Source organism: Pseudocercospora fijiensis (assembly GCF_000340215.1).
Source record: "Pseudocercospora fijiensis CIRAD86 unplaced genomic scaffold MYCFIscaffold_4, whole genome shotgun sequence".
NCBI lineage: Eukaryota > Fungi > Ascomycota > Dothideomycetes > Mycosphaerellales > Mycosphaerellaceae > Pseudocercospora > Pseudocercospora fijiensis.
Window position 1 is genome coordinate 3,414,002 of NW_006921535.1, and position 13,061 is coordinate 3,427,062.

Sequence of the window (13,061 nt, forward strand, 5' to 3'; positions counted from 1 at the left end):
AACAGCTGCTGGCTGACACCAAAACAATACGATCTTCGGAACCTCGTTCGGCTGAACGCAGCGCGCGGGGTGGAAGCGAAACACAATGCAGCAAAGCAGGGAATTGAGCATCGTGTGCTGGCAGGGCAGGGCAGGGCAGGGCAGGGCAGGGCAGTCGGTGTGTACGTGGACTCGACATGAAAACAAACAGCGAAAGGAGACGTGAAGTTGTTCCTTCCCGAAAAGTCGCGCACGGAACGCATCCCTGCTCGGCACGGCACGGCAGCGGCAGCAACCTTCTACAAGCGGTCCCAGCTTCCTCGCTCGCTCCTAAAATCTACAGAAGCACACGTTCGCTATCGTAATTTTCATACGCACGCCTTGCTTCCATCGACCTCCACGCAAACCCCACAAGATGACGCCCGAATACAAGGCGCAAAAGGAAGCCGCTGTCTCTTTTCTCGGGGGAGGTGGCATTTGGGAAATCAATCATGTTGCTTTGGTAGCTCCAGTACGACCACCTCCTGCATGAAAGTCTTGCACGCTCTGACATGTTATGCAGGCCGCCGCCTTTTTGTGGGCAACCTTACAGACCCGCCAACACTTCTTCAAACCCTACACCATCCCCGCGGCGCTCACCGATTTTCTGATAAATTGCTGTGCCATCCTCTTCGCCACGACCGTCTATTCCGGTGGGCCACACATTCTTATCGGCTTACTCGTCCTTCCAGCCGTGCCCGCTTTCCTCCAGCCCAGTCTTGAACTTCCCAAGGCGGCAAAGCCTCCTGGCAAGGCCGATGAAGACCTGGCAAAAGAGGAAGAGAAAGATCCTCTGCCAGTCAAACCATTCATCACAGCGTATAGAGGTGCCATGATGATTATCACTTGCTCTAGCATCTTAGCTGTCGACTTTCCTGTCTTTCCACGACGATTCGCAAAGACAGAATCGTTTGGAACCTCACTTATGGATCTGGGAGTGGGCTCTTTCGTGTTCGCTGCTGGCATCGTTGCAGCCCGCCAACAACTGAAGGAGCAGATAAGCGCCACCCGATCGATCCTTACCAGACTGAAGGAAGCCATGCGACATTCGCTTCCACTCCTCGTCCTCGGCTTGCTTCGCCTGGCCAGTGTCAAAGGACTTGAATACGCAGAGCATGTCAGCGAGTATGGTGTGCATTGGAACTTCTTCTTCACACTCGCGCTCTTGTCTCCCGCTTTGGCAATACTACAGCCGCTTCTGCAATGGCTACCGTACAACATCTTTGCTTTCATCTTAGCCATTTGCTACGAGCTGATCCTGTTCTGTGTTCCTGACATGAAGAGGTACATCATTCTCTCCGAAAGAGTGCCTGGCGACTGGCTTTCGCAGAATAGAGAAGGTGTCTTCTCTTTCATCGGCTATCTCGCCATTTTCATCGCCGGAATGGGCATTGGCCAGAATATCTTGACTCGCGATCCTCCTCCGGGTGGAAACCCCCTTGCGCCTAAAGATCACATGGATCAGGATGCGGAGTGGTTGGCATCAGTTCTTGGAGCGGCAGAGAAGGAAGACGAAGAACCAAAGCCTGCAGCTCCACCTATGCAAATGCCGCAGCTGAAGCCTGAGTGGCCAGAGAGCACTCTTCCACGACTTGCCATTTGGACACTCTTATGGTTCGTGTTCGCTTTATGGGCAATGTGGAGGTATGGCCCACGACTGTTCGTCTCGCGACGAATGGCGAACTTGGCATACGTTTGCTGGGTGTGTTCCTTCAACACAGCTCAATTGTTGCTGTTTTGCCTAATCGAGAAATTCTTGTTCCCGACCCTTTACAACGCCAAGACCAAGGAAGGCGAACGCCAACGCATACAAGAAGCCACAAGCAGAGTTATGAAGGCGTACAACCGTAATGGGCTCGCTGTATTCTTGATTGCGAACTTGCTGACCGGACTCGTCAACATGACCATGCCAACCATTTTCATGGCGGACGTCCCGGCGATGGCCGTCTTGGTTAGCTACATGGCGGTCTTGACAGCCATTGCGCTTGCTTTAGACCATTACAACATCTCGATCAAGCTTTAGCGTTTTGTATAGAAAATTTGAGCTTTCTGTTGCGACAATAAGGCGATTTGGTACTCTCGTCTACATGAGTCGTTCTCTTTGTTGCGGCCATCATTTTGGAGATGACACTTCACCTACCTGCTGATCGTATATTGGTTGCCTGAGATCGCGTTGCACGATACAGAAGCACTCCATCTGTGAAAGGCAATAGAGTAAGGTGACACTTCGACGGACTCACTAACATCAACACCAAGATTGACTTTCAGACACCCAGCAAGTATGCTGCAGGAGGACTGGCAGAAATTTCTCCGACAGCACCCGTGGAGGACGTTGTTCCACGGCCAGAGACACGGGTTGAAATGACGAAAAGGCAGGGAAACCCACGAGATAGTGCCTTTTATGATACCGACCTGCCTGAATTTTGGCGACGGACCGAGTGACTAAGACCTCTTCCACTGCGGCGCAGCATCAAGAGAGACGGGATAAGAGAAGGAGCCGCTAAGACATGGATGGACAGTAAAAGTGAATTCCGGAAGAGATGCATCAAAGAGAGCGTCCGAGCCCGTATCTTCTACTACTCCCAGACTTCACCCATCTCCTAGCTCTAACAGCCCTTTCAAACGCATATCACAGAGAGACAAATAATAAAACACAAGTACCATAGAAAAAAAATTCTCGTCCCGAAGCTTCGCTGGTATAGAAGAAACGACGCTACATAAACAACCCCGAACAGTCATTTCATTCACATGCAATCTCCTCCTATATAACACAACATCCATACACCACTCTAGCGTTTCAACACTTCGGAGTGAAAGCGGGTATCTCCCAAATCCTTCTTACAGCGAATAGCAACTTGTGATCCAGCGGTCCACGCCTAGTCACTTTCACCATCACCCTCAGATGAAGGGAGCATGTCTTCAGCTGTCATGGGCCTAAGGGCGGGCATCGGTGGTCCACCTCCAAAGTAGCCTGGTGGTGGTGGAGGTGGCTGTTCTCCCTCCCCTTCACTCGAAGCCGAATCAAGTTCGCTTTCGACCGCGGCCGCGGCTGCTTGTGCGGCTTCTCGTGCGGCTGCTTGCTGCTGCTCAAATTGTTCTCGATCGCCCAACACATCCGCCCACGCCCTTGTCACAGGATCCTGAACGCCACGATACGCCCATTGTTGCTGGTTGAAACCCGCATCGTTCTCGGAGACAGCATTGCGAGCAGCAATACACGGTCCAGCTTGATCATCTCCAGCACTGGATTCAATGAAATCGAGAATTCCTTGTGGTGTGACTCTCCACTCCGGGGAATAGGTAAGACAATTTGTGACGGCTGTCAGCAGAGGCTGGCTGTAATAATTCTCTGGATTCTCGCCCCACGGATTTCTCATGACATAATCGTCTTCCTCCCACTGTTGGTTAACTTCAACTTTGTACATGCCGTCGTTCATTAGGTGCCACAAGGTGATGCCAATGCACCAGACCTGGATTTGGTCGTAAGCTTAGATCTCGAAAGGTGAGATCATATTGGATCTTTGTATTATGCTTGCACTTACATTTGCAGGTGACAACACCTTGCTGTTTTCCAGGTCTTCGCTGACGGCTCCATGTGTTTCTGGAGCTTGGCAATTAAGGCATCCGACGCCTTGCGCTCTCCACATAATCGGATTGAACGGATCATCTGCTGTGGTTTCGTAGGCAAATTCTGGGATTGAGCACATGGTCAGTACAAAGGGCGTGGCGTCAAATTCGCTGGAAGAGCATAATGCAACGTACCAAAGTCTGCAATTTTGGGTTGGGGATAGTGCGATCCATTCTCACTCGCAAGAAATACGTTATCAGACTTGAGATCACGGTGAATGATCTGCCGCCAGCCGTCGACTGCTGCGTCCGTGGCACCTTGCTGCATGGCTAAGCACGCGTATGCCATGCTTTCGAGTAAACGCCAGAGGAAGGGCTCTGGGACCATGGAATTGTCTTTCGTGTACCGATGGAGCAGCGCCTGTAGCACGGATAAGCAAATTATCCGATCTCAAAGAAAAGCAATGTTGTAACATACCATCGTATCGCGTTGATCACAATATTCCATAACAAATCGATACATCCAGCGCCTGACGAACACTCGACATCCACGTACTGCAGCAAAATGCTCGCTACCGTTCGTTTCGAGCAGCCTCTTATGCAGAATATATTCCATCGGTAGCCCGCCCTCTCTCGGATCGCCCGACCATCGAGTCATGTCGGTCCAATCCAAGATATCCCGGAGATAAGTGTCTTTCACGATCTTTCTATCTTCGATATTGCCGTCATCGTCGACAAGATACCAGGGGCAAGCTTTGTTCCTTTCGCGACCTCCTATCGACCAACCTCCCAGCCATTTCGCACCGTCGGCATCGAGTGGGACGGGGGAATCGACATCATCAGATCGATTGTCCTGTCCAAGCAGGAATTCAATATAGGGCGGAACGGGAGGAACGGGCGGAGGAGGAACAGCCGGAGGAGGAACAGCCGGAGGAGGACCGGGAGGAGGAGAAGGAGGCGGGATGTTTCTTGCGATGCGACGGGCGGCTGCTCTACTTTGCGCGAGAGTTCGAGCGGGATCATTGGCGATACTAGCAGCTTCTCTTTCTTTTGCTTCGCGAGTTGCCAGGGACTTCCATACGGCGCTGACCTGCCTTGATTTCGTTTTCGATGTCGTACCACCTGGCCAATTTGCTTCGAGTTTCCAGTGATGACTTCGGAACGTATTCCAAGCTGTGGGAGGCATGCTTTCGTTTTTAACGATCGGGTTTAGTCTATCCTCCGCGCTGCGACGAGGTTTCCATAAGGAATGACAATGGAACAAGCGGAAACTGCGAAAGAAAACTGTGATGGTATTTTGGACAAAGGATGCCCGGAAATGGAAGACCGCCTCTTTCAGCATGGAGCACAAAGAGCATTGGAGCACTCGAGTGGTGACGAAAAAAAGGTTCCTGCAAGTGTATGCATTACTCGTATCATCGTATAGTCCAAGAGACTCATTCGCTTGGTGGTATGTTGGCAGAGCACCGCACCAAGAAAGCTGATATCGGCTTTGATTGTCCATTTTAAGATGGCGAGACTGTCAAGCCCTCAATTACCTTGTCGTAGCGCCTAAACTTGGTACCATGTATGGTCGTGTGGCTTGCGGTTGCCCTATGCTGAACAACGTGAGCTGCCAAATTCTGACACAACATCCCGAAAGCGTCCAATCACATCGTTCCTGCAAGGCATCCGGTTTGAAAGGCTCTTCATTAAGTCGCTCCGTGATCGATTGTCGGATGAGCGCTGCCATGTATATAGTCGTTGCGATTCCAAACATTTCTGCAAGTCAGCTCCATACATTTCTCTTGACACTCGATTACGCCGTCACCCCGACGAAATGTCCAAGATTCTCGCGGTATTTGGCTCAACTGGCCAGCAAGGAAGTTCGATCATCAAAAACGTCTTGTGCGACCCAGAATTGTCTCAGCTATACAGCATCCGAGCAATCACTCGAGATCCAGCGTCACAAAAAGCCAAGCAGCTGCAGGAGCAAGTCCAAGTCCAAGTCGTCCAAGGAGACGGGAACGATCGAGCGTCTCTCCAGGAAGCTCTCAGTGGCGCTCACACAATATTTGCAATTACGGTTCCATCTGTGGGCCCAGAAGCGGTCGAAGCTGAATTTAACGCCGCCAAGAACATAGCCGATGTTGCTGTATCGAACGGGGTCGAATACTTCATTTGGTCTACGTTGCCGTCTGTTGCTGAGATCTCCAAGGGCAAATACGCAAAGGTGACCCCCTTCGACGCCAAAGCTAAGGCCGAGAAGTACATTCGCGGTCTGCCGATCAAAAGTGCCTTCGTGTCTCTCGGCTTCTTCATGGAAAACTTCCAGTCGCAACCCTTCTTGACGGCACAAAGAGACAGCGATAAATCTTGGGTCATGTCCCGTCCCCATGCAGCAAATACTTCATATCCGTTGATTGCTGCAGTCGAAGATATTGGCAAATTCGTCGGCGCAATATTGGCCGAACCAGCAAAGTATGAGGGCCAGCGCTTGTGTGCTGCAGAGGCCCTCTACAGCGTTGAAGATATCGCAAAGCAATTGTCGATGTCCGCAGGTCAGAAGATAGTCTTCAAAGAAGTATCGGCAGAAGAGTTTGGTCGGAAAGTTGCGTTCATAGTGGATTTCTTCGTTGGTGCATATTGTTTTGCGGCCGAATATGGCTATTTCGGCCCTGACACCGAGGATCAAGTCGCATGGGCTGCAAAGAATGCTCGAGGCAAGCTATTAACATTAGAGGAGTTCTTGAAGGCAAATCCTCTGACGCTAGCGGAGATGAACTGCCTCTTGCCGCCAATGTGGCTGAGGTAGCAATCATATCATATTGCCTTCATTGCTCCTGTATTAGTAAGTCTCTATGAATGGCACAAAGATCTTCGCGACGCGGATCTAACCGTCATGATCAACTTGGAAGTGCTTGCTCCAGAGACGACCAGTTTCTGCAGTCGTGGTAAGATCACACCGTATGCATTCTCCTCACGGAACGATGAGTCGGCTCAATACCGAGACCGCGCTGCGAAGAGGATGAGCAGACTCTGTCGTTAGTAGCTGTTGACTCAGCACTCAACATGATGCTACTGCCCTTCATGATTTCTTTCAACCGACTCGTGTCCATTCGAGGGTGTTCGCCACCGGTAATCTTTCCAAGAGCGACACTCAAATCTGCCACAGCTCGCCACACATGAGGCTCATGTCTTCCGAGCCTAATTACATGGTTTCGGAAAATTGTTAGAAGATGGATCGCGTACAAGATGGCTGCAGCGCAGGCATTGACGATGCTGAACATGAAGAGGATCAGAAACGAGAACCCCCATTGATATTGATCCGTGGCATCACATCTAGCCATGTCCAGGCTGACGAGATTTTCGGGCGAATCAACAAGATCCTTGTAGAACCAGGGTTTCCGAGGCAATGGTACGATGTTCAGAGACAGTCTGTCGAGGTTCCAAAGCTTGCCATCGAGTCTGATGCTGCTTGCTCTATCCTCGATTTGATAGATGGGGTTCGTATGATCTGCACTGTACGCAGTCGTATTGAGAGGGAATGCCGTACTCTTCTCCGCAAATGGTCCAATCTCGTCTTTGGAGATGAATGCATAGTAATCTGGCTGCAGTCAGCCCAACCGCACCTATATCAGAAAGTGATACGATGCAAAACTCACAGTCCATCAGTGCCTTGTCGTTTGCGTAGCCACCCTGAGGTATGATGTAGCCATCTCTTAGACCAACGCGAGAGCCATCTGTGACGACCGCGAAGGACGGACGCCAACTCTCAAATGACACCCAGTCTTCTCCATACTTGATCCTACCCCTCGATCTCGCACCGTAGGATGTTGATGCCGAAATGACAGTCGGCAGTGCGAGAGTGCAAAGACCAGTGAGAACCATAGCTAGGATGAGATAGCGTGCAAACAGACTTTTGGAGGTTGGTCCGAACATTGAGTGTTGCAATAGTGTCAGAGCGCCGCCGAGAGAACCAGTGGAGAAAGCAGCCGCTGCGTAGATATCGCAGCTAGCTTCGTGCGTTTCTATAACACAGATTAAAGCTTTGCAGAAAGTATAGTAAGCGATTCCGATGTCAATGGCCTTGGCAGCTCCGAGATTGAGTTGACCAAAACCGGTCGTTATATCCAGAATCTTGCTGATGTCCCAAACCTGAGCGATACGCCTTTGCACAATGCTGACTGTAGATTGGCATGCGCTACCAGAGTTGCAACCTGCTAGCATCATCCTGTTTTCCAGAAATCCGGACACTGAGCCTAGCACGATGGGAAGACTGAATGCGCAAATAAATCCCGTGAGGCTGAGGATCTTCACTGGCTGGGAACAGATCGTTCTGGCGGCTGTTCGCCATCGTTGCCCACTTTCGCGGCATTGCGCCGGTATTGCGGGATCCTCATTCGATTCAGATGCGCTGAGTGGTCTAGGCCTGTTTGGTACATCCATAGGACACTCGATCCCACTTAGAATACGCAATTGTTGCGTTGCCGATAAGCAAATTTGCACGGCTTTCGAACGAGGTCGATCGTATAAAACAAATCAGCGAAGGGTGCATCACAGGAAGATCCATCTCCTTTGTCCAATGCCGATATTGTGCCTCGTAGCATAGATGCAAGGGTGCTCTGTTCTTGAGTGATCCAAAGTCGTACAGCAGAGGGCTGCCGTCTGGACACATTTCAGCCTCAGATATTCTATGGCGAAACACATGCTACCTGCCTCTTTTCAACGACAGCGTGGGCAATGCGGATCAGCCCGCTCGAGCTCTATACCATACCCACAAGATAGCAGTATCGGGGCTGCGAGGTCCGTATCGCGAATGCTATAAGGACGCGACTTTTGTCGCCTCTGCGTCTTTGCCGCCGCCGGGGCGTAGAACGAACTCGTCGGAGGGAGAAGTACTCTTAGAGTCTCTCGACGACGCGTCGTACCTGCCGCGGAATAGTACGCCTAATAAACAGAAGTCCCCCGAATCCTAGGACGACGGAATATTCTATATTATACCTATCGAGACGCCCTTCCTTTCCTTCGGTATACTCGAGTCGAGATCGTCCGAAATAAATAAAAAGAGACGCGTTCTTCGAAGGGAAAGTAAGAAGGATATATACGGCGCGCGAGTTCCTTTCTAAAGGAGGCTCTTTCTAGGACGTCTATTAGTATACGTTCCTACTTACCGATAAAGAGACAACGCTCTTAAAGATACTTAAACAATAAGTCTATCGTCGCGACGCGATCGCGATTATAGATTACTATCTAAGTCGGCCTCGGGCTTTAAGAGATATAAATAATAAAAGAGAATTCTCCCTTAATAGGGGCTACGACCTATCTATACTCGGCCGCGTAGGGTAGATGCCGTCGCCGGCTTAAGGACTAACTATCTTTTTCCTATATAATAGGGTTTTTAACGAGAGTTATAAAAGAATAAATATATAGACGGCGGTTTAGATAGAAGGAATAGATAGGGGTCCTAGTAGTAATATATAGATTCCGTTCTTTATAACCTCGAGTCTAGAAGGCTAAGCCGCGTAGCTTAACGGGTTTTAGATAGGCTTATAAATATAATAAACTAACTAACTAACTAACTAACTATAGGTAATATATAGCTATATAGTAGGCGTACTTTAAGTCGGAGACTAGGTTATACTACTACTATCTAAATCGCGGACGGAAGAGCTCTAAGTTTTTAAGGAGCTATAGATTAGTAGTAGGAGTTAAGGTCTTAGATATATATATTAATAAGCCTTCTAAGAAACGAGCCTAGCGCTAAGCGTAGTCTTAGCTAGGGCTTAGGGTTTAGTTATACGAGTTGTATCGCCGGTATTATAGTCCTACCTTAAGGTATGTTAGGACTAAAGAGGCTATACGTGATTAGCATATAACTAGGCCGAGTAAAGCTAGGGTCTTAATGCCTTAGGCAGGGCTTAGCGCTTAGCGTTAGGCTAACTCTCCTACCTTCCTCCCTCTCCTCCTAGATCCTTATCGAATACTACTTGTACCTACTACTACCCTATCTACCTACTAATATACCTTCTTATACAGTATTCGATCTACCCTTTAAGGGCAGCAGCTAGATAGTCCTTATTTCAAGCTTTTAGCGGTATAGCTACGAATAAGACTAATCTAACTATATTACGCCCGAAGAACGGGACCTATACGTACTATTCTATCGAAACAACCGTACCAATTATTAAGCAAGGCCTTCTATACGGCCTATTATACTAAGTTAATCGTACTAAGCCGATATCTACTAATTCCGCTATATCCGTATCTTAGGGGCCTATAATACATTATTAGTGTTACCCCCTATTATAATAGCCGGCTTATTACGAAGCAATAACAACCGTGCTACCGCTAGCAGCGCTAGTAATAACAACGCTAGTAGCATAGTGCCTACTAAAGTGCCTACTAAAGCACCTACTAAAGTGCCTCCTACCGAAGAGCCTACTATAGGACCTGCTAAAGAAGAACCTATAATTCTAGGTAACGACCTAGAATTGCCTATCGACGACATTCTTAACAATATTGTTAACCGTCGATATAGCTAACTAGCCTTTAGCCCCTAGCTAGTAGCGAGGCTTTAAGAGGCTACCTAAAACAGGCTTACTGCCTTACGTTAAGAACAATAGCTAAAGGATAATCTTCTCGAGATTCGCCGCCTCTAGGAATCTCTAACAACTACTGCTAAGCTAATAGTAGGACCTTCTTTACTACCTATCTAAAAGAAGGATACTAAACTTAAGGACTATACTGTATTTAATAGCTCTAGTCGGAAGCAGTACAACGACTACATTCGTAACTGTAAACTTAACTAGCGCAACGCACTAAGAGCGCTACTAGACGACTACTCCTTAGTCATACACGCTATATAGTACATTAATAGCGACCTAAAGCGCATATAGGATAACTATTTCGACTCCCTTAATAACTAGACTGCTATTTAGTAGCAAACCTACAAAACTATTATACTAGACACCCTTAGAAACCCTATACTAAGGTAACAATATACTTAGGACCTGTATCTTCGAGCTAAATAGAAGACTAATCAATCGGCTCGCTTATTTAAAGCCTATTTGAAAACCCTTAAAGACGACCTTCCGCCTAAGACTAATTCTATATAGATCTCGGAAATACGCCCTAAGCTTAGATAGGAACTTATCCTCAAATTAGACCGTCGCCGTATATTCGAACAAGCTAATCTAACACGCATTCAATTTATAGTCGAAGTAGAAACAGCCGAACGGGCTATTTAGCTCTAATAACGACTAGAATCGAGGATCCGACTAGCTAGTACTAACCGTAGCAACCGTAGCTACGGAGGAAACTAAGGTTCCTACTAGGACAACAATGCTAATAGTAGGAACAGTAACAACGACCGTAGAAGAGGCCGTAGCCGGCGGCTATATAGAGGAGGCCGCGATAGGGGCCGTAGAAGGGACTCGTATCCCTATAATGCTAACCGCTCTACTAATAATAACAATAGCTACGGCAGTCTACTAACCGGATTGAAGTGCTTCAATTATAATAGCACTAGCTATCTACTAGGCTAATACGACAAACCTAAGGACTAGGCCCGAATTAACCGTGCTTCCGCTAAGTATAGGAAACACCTTTTAGCCGCTAATACTACCCTAGTCGGCTCTTTTAATTAGTCGAAAAAAGAGTAAGCGCCGCACTAACTGTTAGCCTTGTACGGCGTAAGACTATCGACATTGTGCTAGCTATAATACGCTCCTACCTTGTATAGGACACGAAGGGCACTAACTATTAAACTAGGGTTATACTAGATCTAGGAAATTCAGTTAGTGCCCTTATTAGCTATCGCCTAGCTAAGCAATTAGACCTTCGACAACTGCCGAGGACTAACCTGCCAACCCTTGCTTAGTTTAATAACGCTCGGCACTTAACCTATAGGGCCTACTATATTCCTATAGTTCTAAAGGACGACCTCGGAAATGAACGCCTACTAGACTTTACTACCTACGTAGTAGATATAGACAACCTATATAGGGGAGCTACTATTATTATTAGCAACCCTATTCTTAAATACTACGCTATAGCTATAGACCTAGGCCTCTAGAAGTAGCGATCTAGAATCGCTAGGAAAGAGGACATTAAACACATTAATGTTAGCGAGTGCCCTAACGATATTAGGGTCCTGTTTATTAGCAACCTAACACTAGCCTCCGCCTTAGCTAATCCGACTACCGATCTGCTCGGTAGTAATAACGATAAACCTGTGCCTCCTAGTAATCCTAATTAGCTTGCTCGTATACTAGAGCCTATCCGAGAGACCTATATTAATGTGTTTAAACACTACCTAGCATCGACATTGCCTATATTTAAAGAGACGGATTATAAGATTAATATTATAGAGGGCAAAGAGGTTCCTTTTACTATTTAGACTACTCTACAACCTTAGTAAGCGCGAGCTTGCTATATTACGTAAGTACCTAGAAGAAAACCTAGCTAATAGCCGGATACGGTATAGTAACAGCCCTGCTAGTATACTAATCCTGTTTGTTCTAAAGAAGGATAGTAGCCTACGATTATGCGTTAATTACCGTAGACTTAATGCTATTACTATTAAGGACCGCTATCTACTTCCGCTTATTAATAAGACCCTCGATCGCCTTTCTAGTACCTACTACTATACTATATTAGACATTAAGGACGCCTATTACCGCATCTGTATTCGCAAGGGCGATAAATAGAAGACAGCCTTCCGTACTCGCTATAGCTATTTCGAGTACTTAGTTATACTATTTAGGCTAGCTAATGCCCCTATAACATTCTAGTCCTATATTAATCGGGCCCTTTTAGGCCTATTAGACTATCTCTATATAGTTTACCTAGATAACATCCTAGTTTATACACATTTACCTAATATTATAGAACACTAGGCCGTAGTGCGTAAGGTCCTCGACCGCCTGCGAGCCTATAGACTATATTACAAACCTTCTAAATGCACCTTTGCTGCTAAAGAGGTGTCCTTCCTTAGCTTCCTCGTATTAACCGAGGGTGTTAAGGCTAATCCTAATCGGATCAAAACAATTACTAAATAGCCTATTCCTACGTCTATTAAGGAGCTTCAATCGTTCCTCGGCTTCGCTAATTTCTACCGCCGCTTTATTAAGGGCTATTTACGGCATATAATGCCCCTAACTAAGCTTACTAAAACTAAGGCTAATCTATCTAGAGAGTTTAGGTAGACTAACAAAATACAAGCCGCTTTTAACGGCCTAAAGCAACGCTTTACTAAAGTCCTCTTATTGCACTATTTCGTACTAAGCAAACAGATCCGAATTGAGACTAACGCTTTATAGTTCGCTATATTAGCTATTATATTATAGTAGGCTAATAACACCTACTAGTACCTAATTGCCTTCTTCTCGAGGAAGATAATTAATACTAAACGTCGCTACGAGACCTACGAGCAAGAGCTCCTAGCTATTATCGAGGCCTTTAAGTATTAGAGGTACTACCTCGATAGGGCTTAA

General features: G+C 47.3%; 4 protein-coding genes across 4 annotated transcripts; 2 read left to right on the plus strand and 2 right to left on the minus strand.

Moving 5' to 3' along the window:
• Positions 1-394: 394 nt before the first annotated feature.
• MYCFIDRAFT_188352 (uncharacterized protein) lies at positions 395-2,041 on the plus strand (the record flags this gene model as incomplete). Its single annotated transcript, XM_007928370.1, has 3 exons — positions 395-490; positions 542-1,494; positions 1,597-2,041. 3 exons carry the CDS (start codon positions 395-397, stop codon positions 2,039-2,041), a joined length of 1,494 nt encoding a protein of 497 aa, XP_007926561.1.
• An 853-nt stretch (positions 2,042-2,894) lies between these two features.
• MYCFIDRAFT_81828 (uncharacterized protein) lies at positions 2,895-4,066 on the minus strand (the record flags this gene model as incomplete). The annotated part of the gene is made up of 4 exons (XM_007927847.1): positions 2,895-3,488; positions 3,561-3,709; positions 3,781-4,006; positions 4,064-4,066. The coding sequence occupies 4 exons, from the start codon at positions 4,064-4,066 to the stop codon at positions 2,895-2,897; spliced, it is 972 nt and encodes a 323-aa protein (XP_007926038.1).
• Positions 4,067-5,404: 1,338 nt separating this feature from the next.
• MYCFIDRAFT_81827 (uncharacterized protein) lies at positions 5,405-6,379 on the plus strand (the record flags this gene model as incomplete). Its single annotated transcript, XM_007927846.1, has 1 exon — positions 5,405-6,379. One exon carries the CDS (start codon positions 5,405-5,407, stop codon positions 6,377-6,379), a length of 975 nt encoding a protein of 324 aa, XP_007926037.1.
• Positions 6,380-6,423: 44 nt separating this feature from the next.
• Positions 6,424-8,122, minus strand: MYCFIDRAFT_174753 (uncharacterized protein; the record flags this gene model as incomplete). The annotated part of the gene is made up of 6 exons (XM_007928371.1): positions 6,424-6,507; positions 6,531-7,171; positions 7,197-7,787; positions 7,822-7,903; positions 7,932-8,029; positions 8,074-8,122. 6 exons carry the CDS (start codon positions 8,120-8,122, stop codon positions 6,424-6,426), a joined length of 1,545 nt encoding a protein of 514 aa, XP_007926562.1.
• Between the last annotated feature and the right edge of the window lie 4,939 nt (positions 8,123-13,061).